This window comes from Pleurodeles waltl, chromosome 12 (assembly GCF_031143425.1).
Source record: "Pleurodeles waltl isolate 20211129_DDA chromosome 12, aPleWal1.hap1.20221129, whole genome shotgun sequence".
NCBI lineage: Eukaryota > Metazoa > Chordata > Amphibia > Caudata > Salamandridae > Pleurodeles > Pleurodeles waltl.
Window position 1 is genome coordinate 710,955,567 of NC_090451.1, and position 25,436 is coordinate 710,981,002.

Sequence of the window (25,436 nt, forward strand, 5' to 3'; positions counted from 1 at the left end):
GTCAGACCCTGAGCAGCTCCATAGTGCATGGGCAGTCAGATACTGAGCTCTATACCGCATGGACAGTCAGACCTGAGCTCTATACCGCATGGGCAGTCAGACCCTGAGCTCTATACCGCATGGGCAGTCAGACCCTGAGCTCTACACCGCATGGGCAGTCAGACCCTGAGCTCTATACTGCATGGGCAGTCAGAACCTGAGCTCTACACTGCATGGGCAGTCAGACCCTGAGCTCTACACTGCATGGGCAGTCAGACTCTGAGCTCTACACTGCATGGGCAGTCAGACCCTGAGCTCTACACTGCATGAGCAGTCAGAACCTGAACTCTACACTGCATGGGCAGTCAGACCTCTGAGCTCTACACTGCATGGGCAGTCAGACCCTAAGCTTTACACTGCAAGGGCAGTCAGACCCTAAGCTCTATACCGCATGGGCAGTCAGACCCTGAGCTCTACACTGCATGGGCAGTCAGACCCTGAGCTCCATACTGCATGGACAGTCAGATACTGAGCTCTATACCGCATGGACAGTCAGACCTGAGCTCTATACTGCATGGGCAGTCAGACCCTGAGCTCTACACTGCATGGGCAGTCAGACCCTCAGCTCTACACAGCGTGGGCATTCAGAACATGAGCTCTACACCGCGTGGGCAGTCAGACCCTGAGCTCTATACCGCATGGTCAGTCAGACCCTGAGCTCTACACTGCATGGGCAGTCAGACTCTGAGCTCTATACTGCATGGGCAGTCAGACACTGAGCTCTACACTGCATGGACAGTCAGACCCTGAGCTCCATATTGCATGGGCAGTCAGACCCTCAGCTCTATACCGCATGGGCAGTCAGACCCTCAGCTCTACACTGCATGGGCAGTCAGACCCTCAGCTCTACACTGCATGGGCAGTCATACCCTGAGCTCTATACCGCATGGGCAGTCAGACCCTGAGCTCTATACTGCATGGGCAGTCAGATACTGAGCTCTACACTGCATGGGCAGTCAGACCTGAGTTCTATACTGCATGGGCAGTTAGAACCTGAGCTCTACACTGCATGGGCAGTCAGACCCTGAGCTCTATACCTCATGGGCAGTCAGACCCTTCCTGAGCTCTATACCGCATGGGCAGTCAGACCCTTCCTGAGCTCTACACCGCATGAGCAGTCAGACCCCGAGCTCTACACTGCATGGGCTGTCATACCCTGAGCTCTATACTGCATGGGCCGTCAGATACTGAGCTCTACACTGCATGGGCCATCAGACCCTTAGCTCTATACTGCATGGGCAGTCAGACTCTGAGCTCTACACTGCATGGGCAGTCAGACCCTCAGCTCTACACAGCGTGGGCATTCAGAACATGAGCTCTACACTGCGTGGGCAGTCAGACCCTGAGCTCTACACTGCATGGTCAGTCAGACCCTGAGCTCTACACTGCATGGGCAGTCAGATCCTGAGCTCTATACTGCATGGGCAGTCAGACACTGAGCTCTACACTGCATGGACAGTCAGACCCTGAGCTCTATATTGCATGGGCGGTCATACCTCTGAGCTCTACACTGCATGGGCAGTCAGACCCTCAGCTCTATACCGCATGGGCAGTCAGACCCTGAGCTCTACACTGCATAGGCAGTCAGACCCTGAGCTCTATACCGCATGGGCAGTCAGACCCTGAGCTCTACACCGCATGGGCAGTCAGACCCTGAGCTCTATACTGCATGGGCAGTCAGACTCTGAGATCTACACTGCATGGGCAGTCAGACCCTGAGCTCTACACTGCATGAGCAGTCAGAACCTGAGCTCTACACTGCATGGGCAGTCAGACCTCTGAGCTCTACACCGCATGAGCAGTCAGACCCTGAGCTCTACACTGCATGGGCCGTCAGACCCTGAGCTCTATACTGCATGGGCCGTCAGACCCTCAGCTCTACACTGCATGGGCAGTCAGACCCTGAGCTCCATACTGCATGGGCAGTCAGACCCTCAGCGCTATACCGCATGGGCAGTGAGACCCTCAGCTCTACACTGCATGGGCAGTCACACCCTGAGCTCTACACTGCATGGGCAGTCAGACCCTGAGCTCTACACTGCGTGGGCAGTCAGACCTGAGTTCTATACTGCATGGGCAGTTAGAACCTGAGCTCTACACTGCATGGGCAGTCAGACCCTGAGCTCTATACCTCATGGGCAGTCAGACCCTTCCTGAGCTCTATACCGCATGGGCAGTCAGACCCTTCCTGAGCTCTACACCGCATGAGCAGTCAGACCCTGAGCTCTACACTGCATGGGCCGTCAGACCCTGAGCTCTATACTGCATGGGCCGTCAGACCCTGAGCTCTATACTGCATGGGCCGTCAGACCCTGAGCTCTACACTGCATGGGCAGTCAGACTCTGAGCTCTACACTGCATGGGCAGTCAGACCCTGAGCTCTACACTGCATGGGCAGTCAGACCCTGAGCTCTATACTGCATGGGCAGTCAGACTCTGAGCTCTACACTGCATGGGCAGTCAGACCCGGAGCTCTATACCGCATGGGCAGTCAGAACATGACCCCATTCACCGGGGTGTCCGCGGCCACTCGGCACTAAAAGGCAGTGAAGGGGGAGGTAAGTGCACCCGTGTCCTTAACGTCTGCTTCACATGTGGACAGGGCTGAGTGGGGTCAGTTCTACTATCTCTAGAACAAGGTGCTGTCCTGGCAGCAGAATAATCCAAAAGTTAGGCAGTGACCCCAGGTAAACAAGATGGGTCTGATTACAAGCAAAGGCGTCCCAGGTGCTGCACCGCTCTTGCTCCTGCCTTTGCCTTGCTTTTTCCCCTGTTTTTGAGTGCCCTCTCCGTGTTTTTCTGTCATTTTCACTGCTTTCTCCTTGCTTTTCCCCCTGTTTTTGTGCAGCCTCCCAAGTCCGGACCATCACCTCACTTCTGGAATTCGGACCTGACTGTTAGAATGAGTCTCTGGGATCTGCAAGCACCTGGATACCCTGCTGGGTGATTTGTAGCGCTTTACAAATCCTGATTGATTGATTTATTGCTCCAGATACGTAACAGATACCACAGGGTACGTTATTTATCAGGTGCAATGTATAACAACTATTACAAGCTGATGGGGAATAATATGCAAGCTATGGTGTTTAATGCACCAAAACCTGCACGCTGCAGTAAATACTGTTTTGCCCCTGTTAAATTTCAGCAGGTTTGACCTGCTGAAATTTAAAGACGGTTGATTTATTTGACGCATACTTAACATTATTGGTTGTGTTAAATAGTTTCAAACTCGTCATTCGGACCCATGCGTAAACATGACTTTACGCATGGGTCGTAATGTTACGGAGACCTCGTAATTAGGTCCTGAATATTAATGAAGGGGGGGCTCTCCCAGCACCTCCAAAGTTGACACAAAAGTAATGAAATAAATGTGTCGGGTAAGGAGTCCCACACCCCATGGTTATAGGAATGCCACCACACATGAACCGTAGACTAGGGGGGCACTACAGTGGGAAGGTGGGGTGCAGGGCCCTTCTCAGTATCTTACAGACTGGCGGGACATTTGTCGGGGACAGTAAGTGAGAGTTGAACCTTTCGATGAAGAATTCATTTGCGTTTTGTGTCTTTAAGGCCCACTGCAAGGAACTAAGTGGTCACTTAGCCTCAGTGCTCAGTGAGGAGGAGGACGCCTTCATCTATTTTCTCATGAGGATGAAGAATGGGAACTCTGACAGTGGGAACTATTGGATCGGAGCTACGATTAGATATGAGGTAAGCTCAGTCCATGCAGCCTGCAAGGACAGATAATAAACATTTTCTCCGTATAGCGCTTCATACCGCACTTCTGCCGTTCGCAGGTGCTGTAAATAACAGGTGTTCACTCTGGCTACTGGTGCTAAAATCACCGACCTCAGATGGATGGATGTCTGAGCTGGCTTTAACGCAATTACAGTTCATGACGCGTAGACCACCGCAGATGTCAGCAGCATGTGTTAACACGCTGAGCTGTCTTGCGTCACACAGACAGGTTATAAAAGTGGGTACTTTCATTCGAAAGGTAACAATCATACTTGATTATGGGGTCTGACGACGAGATTCCCTCAGCGGGCCAGTGTTTTGTGAACAGGAGTCACAATATTGAAGTTATAATATTGACCCGCACTGACGTCACCTTGATAGTATTGATTGCTAGCATATCACAAAGGTACGCCTACCTTCACAACTTGTTGGCAGTCGATATATGTGCAGGTCGGTATTTCCTAAGGTGATATTGTGAACCACAGCAGTGAGAGTTCCGTGAGTAGATGTTGACTTTCATGTGTGATGTTGGCATGAAGAATCTGTGTCTGCCTGGTGTGTGAGGGTTCACCATCTTGTGATGGAACATATTGTGTAGAACTTGTCGAGCACCTACACTGCTCAAATGATCCACTGTAGTATGAAGCACTACAATACAACACAACATGCTAATGCTTCAATATCATAACAAATATGTGCTGTGATAGCTTGGTGTTCAGTACATTTTCTCGAGACGTCATATATTAATTAAACTCTGAATACTTAAAAAAAGAAATCGGGACTAAGATGGGGTTACTGGATCCCTGCAGAGATGTCCTCATAGTCGGTAGAGGCTTTACGCAGAGGCCTTCTTGTAGTTTTAAGTGGATTATGTGGTTGATTGCTGCCAGGTAGTGAACAGTGGTCTCTTCTGTCGCAGTTGTCAGCAGCAGGACTTACCATTTCTGTTCAAGGCTTAGCTTTCAACAGCCAGCGACTTTGATTTCTAAATATCAAAAGTAGTATCTTGTCAATGCCTCCTACTAAGTGCAGTGGCTGAGAGAATTACTTTCATGTCCTATAAAATTACTTTTCTGTGGCTTGTAGATCCATGTAGTGGATAAGAGAATGAGCTTCCTTGTCTGTACTTCCTTGTTGCATGGTTTGCTGGTCCTTGCAGTGGATAAGTGAATGAGTGTCATCTTCTATACGATCCTTCTTCCATGGTTTGCTGGTCTTTGCAGTGGATAAGAGAATGAGTGTCATCTTCTGTTCGCTCCTTTTCCATGGTTTGCTGGTCTGTGCAGTGGATTGGAGAAGAATGAGTGTAATCTTCTATACGATCCTTCTTCCATGGTTTGCTTGTCCTTGCAGTGGATAAGTGAATGAGTGTCATCTTCTATACGATCCTTGTTCCATGCTTGCTGGTCCGTGTAGTGGACAGGACAATGAGTGTCATCTTCTATTCGCTCCTTGTTCCATGATTTGCTGTTCCATGCAGTGGATAGGGGAAGAATGAGTGTCCTCTTCTATACAATCCTTGTTCCATGGTTTGCTGGTTCTTGCAGTGGATAAGTGAATGAGTGCCATCTTTATACAATCGTTCTTCCATGGTTTGCAGGTCCTTGCAGTGGATAAGTGAATGAGTGTAATCTTCTATAGGATCCTTGTTCCATGGTTTGCTGGTCCTTGCAGTGGGTAAAAGAATGAGTGCTGTCTTCTATTTGGTCCTTGTAGTAGGTAAAAGAATGAGTTTCATCTTCTGTTTGTTCCTTCTTCCATGGTTTGCTGGTCCGTGAGGTGGATAAGAAAACAAGTTTAATCTTCTATACAATCCTTCTTCCATGGTTTGCTGGTCCTTGCAGTGGAAAAGTGAGTGATTGTCATCTTCTATACAATCCTTCTTCCATGGTTTGCTGGTTCTTGCAGTGGATAAGTGAATGAGTGCCATCTTTATACAATCGTTCTTCCATGGTTTGCAGGTCCTTGCAGTGGATAAGTGAATGAGTGTAATCTTCTATAGGATCCTTGTTCCATGATTTGCTGGTCCTTGCAGTGGGTAAAAGAATGAGTGCTGTCTTCTATTTGGTCCTTGTAGTAGGTAAAATAATGAGTTTCATCTTCTGTTTGTTCCTTCTTCCATGGTTTGCTGGTCCGTGAGGTGGATAAGAAAATAAGTTTAATCTTCCATACAATCCTTCTTCCATGGTTTGCTGGTCCTTGCAGTGGATAAGTGAATGAGTGTCATCTTCTATACGATCGTTCTTCCATGGTTTGCTGATCCTTGCAGGGGATAAGTGAATGAGTGTAATCTTCTATAGGATCCTTGTTCCATGGATGGCTGGTCCTTGCAGTGGATAAGTGAATGAGTGTAATCTTCTATAGGATCCTTGTTCCATGGTTTGCTGGTCCTTGCAGTGGGTAAAAGAATGAGTGTTGTCTTCTATTTGGTCCTTGTAGTAGATAAAAGAATGAGTTTCATCTTCTGTTTGTTCCTTGTTCCATGGCTTGCTGGTTTGTGAGGTGGATAAGAAAACAAGTTTCATCTTCCATACAATCCTTCTTCCATGGTTTGCTGGTCCTTGCAGTGGATAAGTGAATGAGTGTCATCTTCTGTACGATCGTTCTTCCATGTTTTGCTGGTCCTTGCAGTGGATAAGAGAATGAGTGCCATCTTCTATATGATCCTTCTTCCATGGTTTGCTTGTCCTTGCAGTAGGTATGTGAATGAGTGTAATCTTCCATACAATCCTTGTTCCATGGTTTGCTGGTCCTTGCAGTTGGTAAAGGAATGAGTATTGTCTTCTATTTGGTCCTTGTAGTAGATAAAAGAATGAGTTTCATCTTCTGTTTGTTCCTTGTTCCATGGTTTGCTGGTCCGCGAGGTGGATAAGAAAACAAGTTTCATATTCTAACCAATCCTTCTTCCATGGCTTGCTGGTCCTTGCAATGGATAAGTGAATGAGTGTCATCTTCTATACTATTGTTCTTCCATGGTTTGCTGGTCCTTGCAGTAGATAAGAGAATGAGTGTCATCTTCTATACGATCCTTCTTCTACGGTTTGCTCATCCTTGCAGTAGATAAGTGAATTAGTGTAATCTTCTATACAATCCTTGTTCCATGGTTTGCTAGTCCTTGCAGTTGGTGAAAGAATGAGTGTTGTCTTCTATTTGGTCCTTGTAGCAGATAAAAGAATGAGTTTCATCTTCTGTTTGTTCCTTGTTCCATGGTTTGCTGGTCCGTGAGGTGGATAAGAAAACAAGTTTCATCTTCTATACAATCCTTCTTCCATGGTTTGCTGGTCCTTGCATTAGATAAGTGAATGAGTGTCATCTTCTATACGATCGTTCTTCCATGGTTTGCTGGTCCTTGCAGTAGATAAGTGAATGAGTGCAATCTTCTATAGGACCCTTGGTCCATGGTTTGCTGGTCCTTGCAGTGGATAAGAGAATGAGTGTCATCTTTTATATGATCCTTCTTCCATGGTTTGCTTGTCCTTGCAGTAGGTACGTGAATGAGTGTAATCTTCTATACAATCCTTGTTCCATGGTTTGCTGGTTCTTGAAGTTGGTAAAGGAATGAGTGTTGTCTTCTATTTGGTCCTTGTAGTAGATAAAATAATGAGTTTCATCTTCTGTTTGTTCCTTGTTCCATGGTTTGCTGGTCCATGAGGTGAATAAGAAAACAGGTTTCATCTTCTAACCAATCCTTCTTCCATGGTTTGCTGGTCCTTGCAGTGGATAAGTGAATGAGTGTAATATTTTAATAGATCCTTGTTCCATGGTTTGCTGGTCCTTCAAGTGGATAAGTGAATGAGTGTAAACGTCTATAGGATCCTTGTTCCATGGTTTGCTGGTCCTTGCAGTGGGTAAAAGAATGAGTGTTGTCTTCTATTTGGTCCTTGTAGTAGATAAAAGAATGAGTTTCATCTTCTGTTTGTTCCTTGTTCCATGGTTTGCTGGTCCGAGAGGTGGATAAGAAAACAAGTTTTATCTTCTATACAATCCTTCTTCCATGGTTTGCTGGTCCTTGCAGTGGATAAGTGAATAAGTGACATCTTCTATACGATCGTTCTTCCATGGTTTGCTGGTCCTTGCAGTGGATAAGTTAATGAGTGTCATCTTCTATAGGATCCTTGTTCCATTGTTTGCTGGTCCTTGCAGTGGATAAGTGAATGAGTGTCTGTCATCATCTATAGGAGCCTTGTTCCATGGTTTGCTGATCCTTGCAGTGGATAAGTGAATGAGTGTAATCTTCTATAGGATCCTTGTTCCATGGTTTGGTGGTCCTTCCAGTAGGTAAAATTAATGAGAGTTGTCTTCTATTTGGTCCTTGTAGTAGATAAAAGAATGAGTTTCATCTTCTGTTTGTTCCTTGTTCCATGGTTTTTTTACTCTGTGAGGTCGGTAAGAAAACAAGCGTCATCTTCTATACAGTCCTTGTTCCATGGTTTGCTGGTCTGTGCAGTGGACAGGAGAATGAGTGTCATCTTTCAAGGCACTCCTTGTTCCATGATATGCTGGTCCATACAGTGGATAGGAGAAGAATGAGTGTCATCTTCTATACAATCCTTCTTCCATGGTTTGCTGGTCCGTGTAGTGGACAGGAGAATGAGTGTCATCTTCAATTCGCTTCTTGTTCCATGGTTTGCTGGTCCGTGCAGTGGATAGGAGAATGAGTGTCATCTTCTATTCACTGCTTGTTTCACCATTTGCTGGTCCTTGCAGTGGATAGGAGAAGACTGAGTGTAATCTTCTATACGATCCTCCTCCTTCCATGGTTTGCTGGTCCTTGCAGTGGATAAGTGAATGAGTGTCATCTTCTATATGAGCCTTCTTCCATGGTTTGCTGGTCCTTGCAGTGGATAAGTGAATGAGTGTAATCTTCTATAGGATCCTTGTTCCATGGTTTGCTGGTCCTTGCAGTGGGTAAAAGAATGAGTGCTGTCTTCTATTTGGTCCTTGTAGTAGGTAAAAGAATGAGTTTCATCTTCTGTTTGTTCCTTCTTCCATGGTTTGCTGGTCCGTGAGGTGGATAAGAAAACAAGTTTAATCTTCCATACAATCCTTCTTCTATGGTTTGCTGGTCCTTGCAGTGGATAAGTGAATGAGTGTCATCTTCTATACGATCGTTCTTCCATGGTTTGCTGATCCTTGCAGGGGATAAGTAAATGAGTGTAATCTTCTATAGGATCCTTGTTCCATGGATGGCTGGTCCTTGCAGTGGATAAGTGAATGAGTGTAATCTTCTATAGGATCCTTGTTCCATGGTTTGCTGGTCCTTGCAGTGGGTAAAAGAATGAGTGTTGTTTTCTATTTGGTCCTTGTAGTAGATAAAAGAATGAGTTTCATCTTCTGTTTGTTCCTTGTTCCATGGTTTGCTGGTTTGTGAGGTGGATAAGAAAACAAGTTTCATCTTCCATACAATCCTTCTTCCATGGTTTGCTGGTCCTTGCAGTGGATAAGTGAATGAGTGTCATCTTCTGTACGATCGTTCTTCCATGTTTTGCTGGTCCTTGCAGTGGATAAGAGAATGAGTGTCATCTTCTATACGATCCTTCTTCCATGGTTTGCTTGTCCTTGCAGTAGGTATGTGAATGAGTGTACTCTTCCATACAATCCTTGTTCCATGGTTTACTGGTCCTTGCAGTTGGTAAAGGAATGAGTATTGTCTTCTATTTGGTCCTTGTAGTAGATAAAAGAATGAGTTTCATCTTCTGTTTGTTCCTTGTTCCATGGTTTGCTGGTCCGTGAGGTGGATAAGAAAACAAGTTTCATATTCTAACCAATCCTCCTTCCATGGTTTGCTGGTCCTTGCAATGGATAAGTGAATGAGTGTCATCTTCTATACTATTGTTCTTCCATGGTTTGCTGGTCCTTGCAGTGGATAAGAGAATGAGTGTCATCTTCTATACGATCCTTCTTCTACGGTTTGCTCGTCCTTGCAGTAGATAAGTGAATTAGTGTAATCTTCTATACAATCCTTGTTCCATGGTTTGCTAGTCCTTGCAGTTGGTGAAAGAATGAGTGTTGTCTTCTATTTGGTCCTTGTAGCAGATAAAAGAATGAGTTTCATCTTCTGTTTGTTCCTTGTTCCATGGTTTGCTGGTCCGTGAGGTGGATAAGAAAACAAGTTTCATCTTCTATACAATCCTTCTTCCATGGTTTGCTTGTCCTTGCTTTGGATAAGTGAATGAGTGTCATCTTCTATACGATCGTTCTTCCATGGTTTGCTGGTCCTTGCAGTAGATAAGTGAATGAGTGCAATCTTCTATAGGACCCTTGGTCCATGGTTTGCTGGTCCTTGCAGTGGATAAGAGAATGAGTGTCATCTTTTATATGATCCTTCTTCCATGGTTTGCTTGTCCTTGCAGTAGGTACGTGAATGAGTGTAATCTTCTATACAATCCTTGTTTCATGGTTTGCTGGTTCTTGCAGTTGGTAAAGGAATGAGTGTTGTCTTCTATTTGGTCCTTGTAGTAGATAAAATAATGAGTTTCATCTTCTGTTTGTTCCTTGTTCCATGGTTTGCTGGTCCATGAGGTGAATAAGAAAACAGGTTTCATCTTCTAACCAATCCTTCTTCCATGGTTTGCTGGTCCTTGCAGTGGATAAGTGAATGAGTGTAATATTTTAATAGATCCTTGTTCCATGGTTTGCTGGTCCTTCAAGTGGATAAGTGAATGAGTGTAAACGTCTATAGGATCCTTGTTCCATGGTTTGCTGGTCCTTGCAGTGGGTAAAAGAATGAGTGTTGTCTTCTATTTAGTCCTTGTAGTAGATAAAAGAATGAGTTTCATCTTCTGTTTGTTCCTTGTTCCATGGTTTGCTGGTCTGCGAGGTGGATAAGAAAACAAGTTTTATCTTCTATACAATCCTTCTTCCATGGTTTGCTGGTCCTTGGAGTGGATAAGTGAATAAGTGACATCTTCTATACGATCGTTCTTCCATGGTTTGCTGGTCCTTGCAGTGGATAAGTTAATGAGTGTCATCTTCGATAGGATCCTTGTTCCATTGTTTGCTGGTCCTTGCAGTGGATAAGTGAATGAGTGTCTGTCATCATCTATAGGAGCCTTGTTCCATGGTTTGCTGGTCCTTGCAGTGGATAAGTGAATGAGTGTAATCTTCTATAGGATCCTTGTTCCATGGTTTGGTGGTCCTTCCAGTAGGTAAAATTAATGAGAGTTGTCTTCTATTTGGTCCTTGTAGTAGATAAAAGAATGAGTTTCATCTTCTGTTTGTTCCTTGTTCCATGGTTTTTTTACTCTGTGAGGTCGGTAAGAAAACAAGCGTCATCTTCTATACAGTCCTTGTTCCATGGTTTGCTGGTCTGTGCAGTGGACAGGAGAATGAGTGTCATCTTTCAAGGCACTCCTTGTTCCATGATATGCTGGTCCATACAGTGGATAGGAGAAGAATGAGTGTCATCTTCTATACAATCCTTCTTCCATGGTTTGCTGGTCCGTGCAGTGGACAGGAGAATGAGTGTCAACTTCTATTCGCTTCTTGTTCCATGGTTTGCTGGTCCGTGCAGTGGATAGGAGAATGAGTGTCATCTGCTATTCACTGCTTGTTTCACCATTTGCTGGTCCTTGCAGTGGATAGGAGAAGACTGAGTGTAATCTTCTATACGATCCTTCTTCCTTCCATGGTTTGCTGGTCCTTGCAGTGGATAAGTGAATGAGTGTCATCTTCTATACGAGCCTTCTTCCATGGTTTGCTGGTCCTTGCAGTGGATAAGTGAATGAGTGTAATCTTCTATAGGATCCTTGTTCCATGGTTTGCTGGTCCTTGCAGTGGGTAAAATGAATGAGTGTTGTCTTCTATTTGGTCCTTTTAGTAGATAAAGGAATGAGTTTAATCTTCTGTTTGTTCCTTGTTCCATGGTTTTCTGGTCCGTGAGGTGGATAAGAAAACAAGTTTCATCTTCTATACAATCCTTGTTCCATGGTTTGCTGGTCCTTGCAGTAGATAAGTGAATGAGTGTCATCTTCTATACGATCCTTGTTCCATGGTTTGCTGGTCTTTGCAGTGGTTAAGTGAATGAGTGTCATCTTCTATACGATCCTTCTTCCATGGTTTGTTGGTCCTTGCAGTGGACAGGAGAAGACTGAGTGTAATCTTCTATGCGATCCTTCTTCCATGGTTTGCTGGTCCTTGCAGTGGATAAATTAATGAGTGTCATCTTCTATACGATCCTTCTTCCATGGTTTGCTGGTCCGTGCAGTGGACAGGAGAGGGAGTGTCATCTTCTATTTGGTCCTTGTTCCATGATTTGCTGGTCCGTGCAGTGGATAGGAGAAGAATGAGTGTCATCTTCTATACAATCCTTGTTCCATGGTTTGCAGGTCCGTGCAGTGGATATCAGAATGAGTGTCATGTTCTATTCGCTCCTTCTTCTATGCTTTGCTGGTCCTTGCAGTGGGTAAAAGAATGAGTTTCATCTTCTATTTGATCCTTGTTCCACGGTTTGCTGGTCCTTGCAATGGATAAAAGAATGATTTTCACATCGTTAAAACCCTGATGAATTCCTTGCAGACCCTTTAGCCCGATAAGAAAAATGTTTCATCTTCTATACAATCCTTGTTCCATGGCTTGCTGCTCCTTGCAGTGGATAACAGAATGAGTTTCATCTTCTGTTTGATCCTTGTTTCATGGTTTGCTGGTCCTTGCAGTGGATACGAGAATGAGTGTTGTCTTCTATTTGGTCCTTGTAGTGGATAAAAGAATGATTTTCATCTTCTATCTGTTCCGTGTTCCATGGTTTGCTGGTCCGTGCAGTGGATAAGAAAACACGTTTCATCTTCCATAAGAGTATCATTGAATGGCTCCCTCTGGTTTCCAGGTCTACCTGTATCCGCTGTCTTTAATTCCATCTGATGTTCACTAACCCTGCGTTTGTTCATAGGTTTTCTCTATTCTGTAATTTTCTTTCTCATGACATATCCCCCATGACTGTGGTCCCTTTTTAATGGTCTGCAACATTTAATCTTGTGTGCTGTTTCTGTTTGGTTTTCCAACGTATAATGCCTGATTGCTGTTTACACCTTCTGTGCAGGGGTACATTTCCATGTTTACATCCTCTGCTTGTATGTTCAGAGTTTTAAGGCGGGAGGACTTGCAGCCACTTTTGAGCAGGTGAGCCCTAGAAATTGTGCAGCTTTTACTGTAGCTAGCCGTGAAGGTCCATTCAGTGAAAAGAAAAGAGGTTTTCCTTTCACGAAATCGTACATCTTCAAAAGTAACCAAGAATGAGCATTCTGTTGCATTGGCTGATGACATCTCGTTCGCCCTAAGAGCTATTGTGACACCAATTACCAGAGCCCCGTTAAGTACTATCTGCCATGTTCTGCTTGTAAGCGCCTCCTTTGTGTTGCCTTGTGCTCCACAAAGCATTTCCCTGGTCAGATACGTTTCCAGGCCCCCATTATCACCCTGGCGGTCACCAGACCGCCAGAGTCACGGTCAGACCGCTGCCAAAGTGGCGGTTCGATTGCGACATTACGACAGTGGAGGAGCCCCCATGGTCGGACCACCGACACTGCCAGGTTGCCGCCAAACGTTAAAGTTGTTTTTCACTGCTGCAAAGCCTATCTCTTCAATTATCTAACACTGTGTTGTCTTATTACATTTAATAAGTACTAATTTGGAGCGAAAGCAGATAGGTATATGCTGTTTGGATTCAAATTAACTGTAATTAAAATCTTCTTTAAAGGTAAAGTCAGATAGTAAGCCTCAATTCTGAAAATGCTACTTTTAGCAAGTTGGCATTTTCTTTTCCCAACCATTTGTGTCTTCTGCCAGTGTTCTGGGTCACATTACTATGAATGGCTCTGTTTTGGGGTTTCTATATTCCTTGTAGACAGTGACACAAAAGTGTGGTGTGGACAGCATGGGTCATCCTGCTGGGATAGCGAGGGGCGGAGCTGTGCCCCACCCCACTTCAATGGGCTTGCCTCTAACACACACGGGAGTCTGACACTAGCCGATTTCACCCCAGACTTGTTGAAGCTTGACAGGGAAAGACAAGAGCTTTCAAGAACCAGATGTGAGGGTAGAACCAGGTGCCCCCCAGCACACAATGATTGGGAACATATATAAATATTAGACCTCCTGAACCACTCTTCTGTACACTCCTGGAACTGTAGACATTACAGGAAAGGACTGCCCTGCCACCAGAGGACAGCCCTGCTGATACCGGAGGACTGCCTTGCTGTCTGAAAAGGAAGAATGGACCTGCTCCCTTCATCCCAGGCTGTCTGAGTGACTCCAGGGTTCGATTGGCTGACCTCCTGCCTGAGCTTCAGGGACACAGCAAGCTCCAATGGCCCCCTGCAACTGCCCAGCTAACCTGCTGCACTGGACCTGTCTGAGCCCGGCTGGCCTCTGCTGGATTGAGTTCCTGTTTCTCAAGTGGTGCCTTCCCAGGTCCTGGACCCTTGGCTGGCATCGGGTAAGCTCCTCCTGAGTAGAAAGGAGAAACACTGAAGTTTTGGTCCTTTTCTGACCGCGAACGGGCCGGATTGCACCTAAACTCTTCTGCCTGCAACAAGTACCAATGCAAAGCTCCAATGAATTTGACTCTTTGCGCTACAATGACTCCCCACAACGACCACAATATGAGATCTGCACTTCATGCTACAGGAACAACAGACAGTGGTGGTCACCATTGTAAAGCTCCAGCAGTGATCGTCTGCGACACCCAACTGGACCATTGTGCTACAGCTACGACCGTTCTTGGCACAAGACCTACTCTTTGACTATAGTCGTGATTCTCTGCGACGCCCTCTCTGCTTCATGTGGCCTCTTCCACGTCGAACTGAACTCCTTGCTCCAAGCTTTGAGACAGTAACTTTTTCAGTGGGACTAATCTGGCCTGCTCTTAATACAGTCGGCCTGAACTTGTGACTTTCACCTGGTCTAGCACAACTAGATGACTGGGAGTGGGGCGTCGTATTTTTAGGCGCTCTACCTACCTAACATTTGAAATTCTATAACTCCAGTTCAACAGATTGAAGTTTTTGTTATTCTAGTATCATTTTATGCATTACAATTTACTCTAGATTTCTAAATTGGTTTGGTATTTTTATTGTGTTGGGTTAACATTTTATTACTGTTTGTGTGCTGCATAAATACTTTAAACTTTGGCTCTAAGTTAAGCCTGACTGCTTTATTGCCTAACTACTACACGTTAATTTATTGACTTTTTTGGTTCACCATGACAAGGATTGTAGTTGTAGCCTAAGTGGGACTTCCACTCCCCAACCAATAACCCAATTTCTTACTCATATGCTGTACCATTTTATGATGCCTGGGCTTTGATGTAAGCCTTCTTTTGGTTGTGGCGGGGATAGTAACTCATCATCATAGAGGAGATCTATATATCACTTAGAAATAGACTTTGCACTAATGATTATGTTCAGTAAAAGGCAGAACATTCATGTGCATCTTAGGGAGAAGGGCTCAGAGAGTACCTCTGTTTCATGAATTTCATTGTGCGAATTTGTCCTGGTTCATATTGTTCACTGGGACACTGCATTTTGTCTGAGAGTTTGGTTATTTAAATACATTGTACATGTTCCTTCCCCTCTTCTGATTGAGTGGAGATTTGGGTGCCTGATGGATCAATCGATGGAAAGCTTTTCTGGAGTCCTCAAAAACAAGTACTTATATGCTCTCTGTCTCTTTTTTGTGAACTGGCTGGATAAAGTATGTAGGTTGGAGATGTGTTGTCTGGTTCTGTGTTTTGAATGAGAACCAACTTTTGTTCTGTGTAGAATCTGTACATTTGTAAAACCTGTGGTGTCCTGGAAGGATCCATTTTAGGCACCATTGCAAGACATTGGGTTGTTGGTTCAATGGGTTATGAACCCTGTTCAAGCAGCAACCAATATCCTTGTCAGGATAAGACACAAACAAACCACAACTTAACCTGGGCTCAACCCTGTGGTAGCTTGGCACAGAGCAGTCAGGCTTAACGTAGAGGCAATGTGTATGGCATTTGTGCAACACGTCAAACAGCAACACAGTGAAAACACACCACAAAAGGATCCCACAACAGAGTTAGGGCAATAAAGTGTATTTTAATAAAATACAAGACCAAAATGACACAAAGCCAAGTAGTAGAACTGGAGATATTGAATTTTATAGCTTTATCTAAAAATGGTGACAAGCAGCACAAAGCGCTATTGGGGATTTCTTGTGGTGCTGAGTCAGTACAAAGTCACAAGTTCAGGCTGACCTTGATGGAGCGTGGGCCGGCTACAGGGACCCAGTTATGCCCACTGAACAAAGTACCTTAAATCCTGGTTTAAGATGAGCTAATGCAGTCAAGGCGATGCATTGGTTCCAAGATGCAGCGAGGCTGCAGTGTGCAGTGCTGTTGCATTGACATCCGGGACCCCGTAGACGGGCCTTGCGATGTGAAAGCTTCTGTCAGTGATGCGTGGCGCAGTAGAGGTGACACATCGATTCCAAAGAACGATGAAGCTGGGATGTGGAATTTTGTCGTCGTCATTGAAGCAGTCATTGATGAGATGCAAGGACCTGCTCTGGGGAAGCGTTGCGCCGCTGCGGCTTTGAAGGCGATATGTGGGACCCAAAATGCGGGATGCAGTGGCATGAGAGTCTTTTGCCATGGGTCCAATCCACGCAGCAGCGGCATTAAACCATTTCTGCTTGGGGATGCTGGGGGTGGTGGTGTCTCAGGTCCAGTAGTTATACCTTTGGTGCCTGGTTCTGGAAGGTGGGAGAAACTTCTAATCATTCACTGTGAAGTGCAAGGAATTCCTTGCCTCGCCCGTCCTGGCTCCAAAATGGCTAAAGAGACAATACAGGGTTGTTAGGCCCTTTGTGTGTGGACTGGACACAGCCTATTCATGTGTAAGTGAGGCTCTTTCCTTCTCCTTTCTCCCATCCTGCCCTAGATCGCCCATCAAGTCACACCTAAGCTCTCATTGTATATGTCTGTGCAGGAGGAAAACACATAGCCAGCCGCCAACTACGCCCAGTCATGTGACCAAAGATTGGCTGCAAGCACCAAATGGCTAAGGCAATCAAATGGCAGCTTTCTAAAAGTGACATTTTAAGAAATGCAATTTGAAATCTGACTTCATCATGTTAGGATTTTAAATTGTGATTCCAGAGATACCAAACTTGAAGAAATTATCTATTTCCACTTGGAAATTACACTCATAGAATGTGCAGAATGAAATAAGGTTTATTAAGGGCTATGTCACCATTGTTGGCCCTTTGTAGGCTCCAGATTCACTATGGAGGGTTATGCAGCCCTTTGTGTGGGGACAGGACAAAGCCCATTCGGATAGCCAATCAGGTCCCATTGTGTGTGGCTGCCAAGAGGAAATACACAAAGTGCAGCTGTCACTCATGCCAGACATGTGATCAGAGACAGGCAGCAGGCACCAAATGGCTAAGGTAAGAAAATACCAACCTTCTAAAAGTGACATTTTCAGAATTGCAATTTAAAATCTGACTTCACTATAAGTTAGGATTTAAAATTGTGATTCCTAAGACACCAAATTTGAAGGAAATATCTCTTCCCACTTGGAAGTTATCACACTTATAGAGTGTAATAAGGCAACTCCAATGCTATCCTATGGCAAGGATAGGCCTTACAGTAGTGAAAGAAGAATTTAAGAGTTTTTTACTACCAAGACATGTAAAACTTAAAAGTACATGTCCTACTTTTTAACTACATTATACTCTGCCTTCTGGGCTGTCAAGGGCCTACCACAGGATTGAATATATGTATTGAAAAGGAATGTTTAGGTCTGGCAAGAGGATTATTTGACCAGGTCGCACTGTGTCTGTAGTTCAGAACTACACACACACAGGCTTTGCAATGGCAGACCTGCAATGTGTTTAAAGGGGTAATTACGTCAGAGGTACTATCAGATCTGCAGGCCCAAAAGTAGCATTTAATTTACAGGCCCTGGGCAAATATTGTGCACTTTACTAGGGACTTATAAGTAAATTACATTTGCCAAATGGAGATAAGTCAGTATTACCATGTTTAGAGGAGAGAGCACAAGCACTTTAGAATTGGTTAGCAGTTAATGTGCACTGTGTTAATTAATGGGATGAACACACTGTAATGTCACAATATTTCCATTGTGTCAACATAGCATTACTTTTTAAACATAAATGATGTAAAAAGAATATCGTGTGTCAGCCTTAGGGTGGTGCTCCCCCAAACTTTTTGCCTACACGCTTCTATTTTGCAGAATTTGTTTTAGTTGGCTGTATGTCTCTGTGCACTTTACCATTGCTAACCAGTGCTAAAGTGCCTGCGCTCTCCCCCTAAAACATGGTATAGTTGGCTTATACCTGACTGGCATATTTATAGGTCTCTAGTAAAGTGGTATACCATAAAACCAGGGCCTTTAAATAAAATGTGCCCAGTGGGCCTGCAGCACCTATTATGCCTGATTACAGTTTTAAACTACTAATTCAACATGGCAATATTGCCCCTTGACATGCCTTGTTATGTAGCCCATATGTCATGGTGCAGTGTACATTTGTTGTTCACTACTGTGAGACCTACCTCTTCCATAGGCTAACATTGGTTTGCCTTATTTCATTTAATAGGTGCTATTATTTGATTGGGAACAGGAAAACATTTCATGCCTGGTGTTTGCGAAATTGTGACTTAAAACCTTCTTTAATGGTAAATGTTAGACCTGGCATCCTTGGAGTGGTCTCCCCTATCTTTGTTTTGCCTCTGCTTCCCATGTTTTACCGTGTGCTGGATGCTGTTTTGCTGGTGTTGTTACTCTGGGCACTTTACCACTGCTGACCAGTGCTGAAGTGCAAGTGATCCCCATGTAAACTGTACATGTAATTGCCTTTTCCATGATTGGCATATTTGATTTACTAGTAAGTTCCTAATAAAGTGCACTATAGGTGCACAAGGCCTGTAAATCAAATGCTACTAAAGGGCCTGCAGCACTGATTGTGTCACCCCCATGACTAGCCATGTACACACAGTTTTAAACTGCCAATTTGACCTGCAAGTGTACCCACTTGCCAGGCCCACACGTTCTCTTTTGATACATGTAAGGCACCCCTCAGGTAGGCACTAGGTAGCCCCATGGGCAGGGTGCAGTATATCTTAAAGTTAGGACATGTACTGGTTTTTTTCTACATGCCCTAACAGTGAAATACTGCCTAATATGGTTGTCACTGTTGCAAGGCCTATCTCTCTCATAGGTTAACATGGGGGCTGCCCTTAAAACATTTTAAGTGCAGTTTCCCTTTAGGAGCAGATAAAGACCTGGAGTTCGGGGTCTCTGAACTCTCTATTTAAAAAAATATCTTTTAGTAAAGTTGGTTTTTGTCAATTTGAAAATGCCATTTTTAGACAGTGGGCATTTTCTTGCTTAAACCAGTCTGTGACTCTGCCTTCTGGTGTATCCCTTGTCTGGGATTGACTGACAGTTCGGCTGTTTGTGAATCACCACCAGACAGTGACACAAAGAGAGCTATGGTGTAGCCTGCATATCCTGATGGGCCATCAGGCTAGAGTGGAGGGAGGAGTTGTCATTTACACCTGAAGGGCTGTGCCTGCCCTCACACAATGCAGTCTTCAACCCCCTGGTGTGAACTTGGAGCCAGGCCTGGGCAAGCCATGATCTTGTGAACAAATTAGACTTTCCTTTGAAGTTTGCCAACTTCAAAGGCAGAAAGGGGTATAAATAGTGGACCCAAAACCCCAGATTTTTAGATTACTTCTGGAACCAAAGGGAACCTCTGGCAAGGAGAAGAGCTGAAGAGCTTGAGGAGGAGTACTTCCCCTTTGACTGTGACTGTGCTTTGCTGGGTTGGCCTGCAGTTGCTGCTTCTGCCTGAAAGATGTCAAAGACTGGACTTTGTGGTACTCAGCTTGCCTCCTGTTTTGAAGTCTCATGGCCATCAAAGACTTCCTTGGCCAGCACTTGGACTCTATGCGGAGACTCCTACCCTGCCAAGTTGTGCCCTATCCAGTCCCTGGGAACTTGAAAGGTAAAGCTGCTAGAATCAAGGTGGAAATCCATGTACAGGAGTCATGCAGGGAAACGTTCAACGCAGCTGTAAAAATGACGCAACACCTGCATCACGGTTGAGAAATCAACGCACCACCTACATCGTGGCTGGGAAATCGACACATCACCTGCACTGTGGCTGAAGAAACAACCCAACACCCATTTGCGGCTGCTGTAAACGAAGCAACCCCCATGCAGCGCGGTTTTCCAACACCATGATGGCGGATTTCACATGCATCATCGCTGGGCATCAAAATCAATGTGAACCAGTGCAGATCCGAGGTGCCTGGCCAGCAATCGATACACCGCTCTCTTGTGGGAGAGAAAAACCACACATCACCTACCCGATCGTAAAAGAAACGAAGCACAGCCTCACTTGCGAGTAAGAAATCGACACATCCCTCAATGTTCCGACGCACTCTCGCCCGTGGGGCTTCATTTATGCCACAAACCAGGTACTTTGTTTAACAACAACATTCCCATTGTTTTCTATGGAGTAAGATTCTATTATTTTAAAAATTCATAACTTTACTTGTGTATGTTGGATTGTTGGCATTTTGATTTAGATAAATATTGGCTATTTTTCTAAACTGGTGTGATGTCCATTTCGTAGTGTTTTCACTATATTACTGTGTGTTGGTACAAATACTTTACACATTACCTTTGAGATAAGCCTGACTGCTTGTGCCAAGCTACCAAGGGGATGAGCAGGAGTTATCTTAAGTGTGCATCTCCACTGCCCTGACCAGAGTGAGGGTCCCTGCCTGGGCAGAGTTCAAACTGACTGCCAACCAGAGACCCCATTTCTAAAAGTAAAGTTGTTTTTAAGTTACAATTTTGTTAATACCACCTTTAGAAAATGGACTTTTTCTTGCTTAACTATTCAGTGCCTGCAGCCTGTTCCTAGGTAAAATGACTGATATAGTTGGTAGCTGGACTTCGTTTATTCCTCCCAGACAGCCACACAATAGAGGGATTAGATGTGCCTGGATGGGCCATCAATGGCTGGATGGGTAGGGACGGAGCTGGGCACAGCCCCACTTGGAAATGAATGGGCTGTGGCCTGCCTTCATACAAACGACTTGCCACTCCTACATTGTTCATGTAGCCAGCTTGTAGCCGGGGCAGGGGAGGCAGGAAACGTCAAGCACTTCAAAGGGAATTTTGTAGAAACATCTAATACTTCAAAGAAGGCACCAGATATAAAAATAGGACCCTCAGACTCACTCTTTAGTTCCATTTCTGGACCTGCAGAAAGACTGTGCACTTCAGTAGACTGCACTGCTTTGCCACACCTGAAAGAACTGCTGTGCTACCTTAAGCCTGCCTTGAACCCTCAGAGGCCAGTTCTGGTGCTTGAGTCCTATTCCACTTCTTGAACCCAGGACTACCAGAGTGACTCCAAGGGCTAATTGTTTGGCCTCCTGATCAAAGCCCAGGGACAGAAAAGTCTCCAACCATCTTGAATCCCCACCTGAACACACCCTGAGTATGTCCCGCCATGTGTTGCCCATCCAGTCCTAGATCCTTGGTGGTGGTGTTAAAGTTGTCCAGATAACCAAAATCCAAAACTTGATACATAGAACATTTTTGGCTGAAAACTGCTCTGAGAATCAAGAGGAGGGTGGGATCAAACAGCTCGCCTGTCTGTCCAAGGTGCATCGCCAGTTGGCCTAACTCCGTGGCAGCACCCTCTACATTCTTCTTCGCAGAAGCACATCCTGTTAAGTGGTCCTTCAACAAAGGGGTATCCAGCTTTGTAGAACTGATGTCCACTACAGGCTCTAACCTTGTCCTGCTGAAGAGTTTCGACTTCCAAAGAAGCGACTAATACTGAGTGTAGAAATTTTCACTGTGACTTCATCCAGCGGCTGCTTGACAATGATGCCTCCTCGTCCTCGGACACTGCCTGCAGTCGTGTCCTGCTGAACTTTACCTTCTCAGAACATTTTTCTACAAATTTATTTTAAATCCGAAGATAAACGCCGACCAGGCCCAGTCCAATTTCTGTATCTAACTTGCACGCCATTGGGATGGGTCATATTTCTTTTCGACTTTGACGCAGTCTTGCGCAACTCGATATCCGCAGTTGCCGCTTTGATCTTTTAGTTGCTATTTATCACCTTAAATTTTAAAAATCATAACTCTGATTCTTCTAATTGGATTTTTGTTGTTTTGGAATCAAACAATTTATTAACATTTACTCTATGTTTCTAGTTTGGGAACTTTCTTCTCTTGTATTTTCACTTCATTAGTGTTTATGTGCTGTGTAAATACTTAAAACATTGCCTCTAAGTTAAGCCTGATTGCTTTTCCGCCAAGCTAGCAGAGAGTTAAGCACAGGTTAATTTAGTGACTTTTGTGGTTCATCCCGACAAGCTTTGTTGCTGTTGCCTGCGCAGGGTTAACACCACATTCAACCAACACAAACAAAAAACAATCATTCCGTAACATTTAACAGGACAACATATGGTACAGGCAACCTGGACATAAAAACATTAACATGGAGACATGACTGGACAACACTTTAAAAATAGGTATGCACTTATATCAAAAACAATTGTCACTTTATGTTGCTCAAATGCTTTCAGCTGATCTTTGAGTGTTGGTCAGGCTGTTCTCAGATCCCTCCTTGCAGAGGTGTCAGTCAGTGGCTGTAAAAAATTTAGTTATTAGATGTGCAAGATGTGATGCAAATAACAGGTCCACAAATTCCCCTTACTGGGAGTACATGAGTCTCTCAGGGTAGCAAAGCACAGCAGTCCACGGCCTACTCAGGGGAGGTATCATGGGCTAGTAATCATCATTCAGTGCCACACAAAAAAAAAATACTCAATAAACGATTGTGCAGTTATTGCTTTTTCTTTTGAAAAGAAAAGTAAATTTTATTACACACACTACTAAATACTACACATTAATTTACATGTACATAAAGGCGATAGAAAATACCTTAGGTGACATTCTGCAACCACATTTGATCCCTAAAGGGTCATGACCCTAACAATCACAGTATCCCCTGCCTCCTACATATACCAGACAGCACATCACAATATATGGGGAGTATCTATAGAACTATAAGTAACACAGGCCTATTGGCTTTGTCAGAGGGTCACCACAGCACAGATGAGGAAACGTATATGGTTTATCAAACATTCACCATGTTATAAAAACAAATACCTCACATGTTAAAAATCATCATCATTTCACTGCAAACAACGTGTAACATTAATGTCAATAGAGCATTTCACCATTCATCAAAAATTGCCGTCAGCATAAAACTTTCAATAAAGCATTAAAATAAACATAATGTGTGTGTGTGCCTTTAAAAATAAAGAGAGTCTTGGGGGAATCATAATTTCTATGAACCCTCAAACCTAGGGTCACTTTGAAATATATCTTGGTGGTGGGGGGGCTGCACTTCTTCAGCCCCTCCACACTCTCTTTCTGGCGGTGGTGGCTCTGCCCTCCTGGGGTCATCACAAGCAGCAGAAAACTATGCAAATAAGCCTCTCCTGTAATATTATGTGGTGCCCCCTATGGGAAGCGGTGCAAATTTTAAAAGCCTGTCTTCCACAAGTCTTTTTCTGTTAATTTTTATTATTTTATGGGTGTGTTTGGTCCCACTCGGGAAACCACCAGTACTTGGTTCACATTGGGACCTGCAGGGAGCCCACTCTCGCACTGCCCTGCTGGCTCCCTGCCTAGCCAGCACTACTGGTTGCCAATGCTAGAGTCGAGCCCTGTATTCTCCCTGCCTGCTCCGTGCGGGTAGAGTTATTGATTGTGGTGACCATGCGCTCCCTCCAGACACGGGCACGGGAGCCAGCACATCTGCCCATGACTCTCTTTTTCAATGCCCGGGGATGGGGGGTGCTTGTCCTTCCAGCTGCCAATGACTGTTGCCACTGTCGCAATTCAGGTCCTGTGTCAAAATCCAACAACAACTCTCCCCTGTGTAAGACATTTCTGCATGTAACCACCCACGTGCCCCTTACCTTAGCTGTGTTGCAGTAGCCTTATCTTAAAAGGCAAACAATGGCAGTACACATTTGCAGTCCATTTACCAGGTAATTAACATGAGTGAGACACCAGTAGTGAGAGTCACCCGTAGTAAGAAGTTCAAAACCGCATGATCAAAAAAGCAAACAAAACATCTGGGTGTACTAAATGGACGGAACCCATTTTTCAGAAACTGGATGGGAGGACAGACTAAGCACATCCACAGCTTAATTACATGTCCTTCACTGAAGGCCCTCCCAATGCTAGAAGCCTCCTTCTCTCTGTGGGTCTGACAGTATGGTACTGCAACAGTATTGTACAAGGCCTGTGTATGTCACTGGTGTAATAGCCCACCAGTCATCATTGACGAGACACTGCCCAACCACAATAATGCTGCGAGCAAACTAGCTGCTCATGTGAAAAATAAAGCAGCTAGTTGATCACACACCTGCATACGTGAACCTCTCTTCTGGGCTTCACCACAGGAACCCGGATGGGGCAGTAGTTTAAAAGTGATGTCTTTACATGAGTTCTGATGCTTAGCGATGCTTTGGAACCTGTAACATCTCCCCTTTTATTACATACGTCACACCTAAGGTATGCCCTGGGTAGCCCATAGGGCAAGGTGTTGTGTAATTAAAAGGTAGGGCATTTACTCTTAAGTTTTACAGGTCCTGGTACTGAAAAACTCCTAAATTCATTTTTTCCACAACCGTGAAGCCTACCCTTCCAGTAGGATTTCATTGGAGATTCCTTATTACATTTAATAAGCTCTAATTCCTAATTTAGAGGAGGCAGCTATGTCATGTTTGGTGCCTATGAAACTGAAATCATAAACCCTCTTTAATGGTAACGTCTGATTTTTCATTGCAATTTTGAAAATGCCACCTTCATAAAGTTGGCATTTTGCTGCCCCTAGCCTTCTGTGCCTACAGCCTGACTAGGGTTACATGACAGGGTGTAGCTGACAGACTTTGTGAATTCCCCTCAGACAGTCACACAATAGTGGGATTAGGTGTGCCTCAATGGACTATCCACTAGCAGTATATGGGGAGGAGCTGAGCACAGCACCACATGCACCTGAATTGGCTGTGTCCTATCTCCTCACCATAGGAATAACAACCCTGTATTGTCACTGCAGCCAGCTTCGAGCCAAGGTAGGGGGGGTCAGGAAATCCCATGCACTGCACAAAACCTTTCCAGAAGCTACTCCCACCTCCCAGGAGAAGGGGACCAAGGTATAAACATAGGACTTTCAGACACACTCTTCAGTTCACTACTGGACCTGTGGAAGGGCTCTCAGGGGACTGCCTGCTGTTGTGACCTGCGGTGCACTCTGCCAGACTGATCCTGCACCTGGAAGGACAGTTTAGCTGGCGGGAGCCTGCCTTGAACCCTCAGAGACCAGTCCTGCAGTTGAGTTCTGCACCTACACCTGCCCCCAGGACAACCAGAAGGAACTCCAAGGGCTAGTTTGCTGGCCTCCTGTTCAGAACCACAGGGGCATAACAGGGGCATAACAGGTTCCCATCTTCATGAACCTGCACCTGGACTCAGTCTCATTGAGTCCTAAACTCCAAAGTGGTCTCCATCCAGTCTTGGACCCTTGGTTGTGGGGCTTAAATTGCCCAGATGGCCATT

General features: G+C 44.8%; 1 protein-coding gene across 1 annotated transcript in view; it reads left to right on the top strand.

Moving 5' to 3' along the window:
* The window catches only part of LOC138267865 (snaclec coagulation factor IX/factor X-binding protein subunit A-like), a 65,848-nt gene that overhangs the window by 19,380 nt on the left and 21,032 nt on the right, over positions 1-25,436 (top strand). The window contains exon 4 of the mRNA XM_069217090.1: positions 3,610-3,750. Coding sequence (XP_069073191.1) covers positions 3,610-3,750 — 141 coding nt within the window. The remainder of the gene's footprint in view (positions 1-3,609; positions 3,751-25,436) is intronic.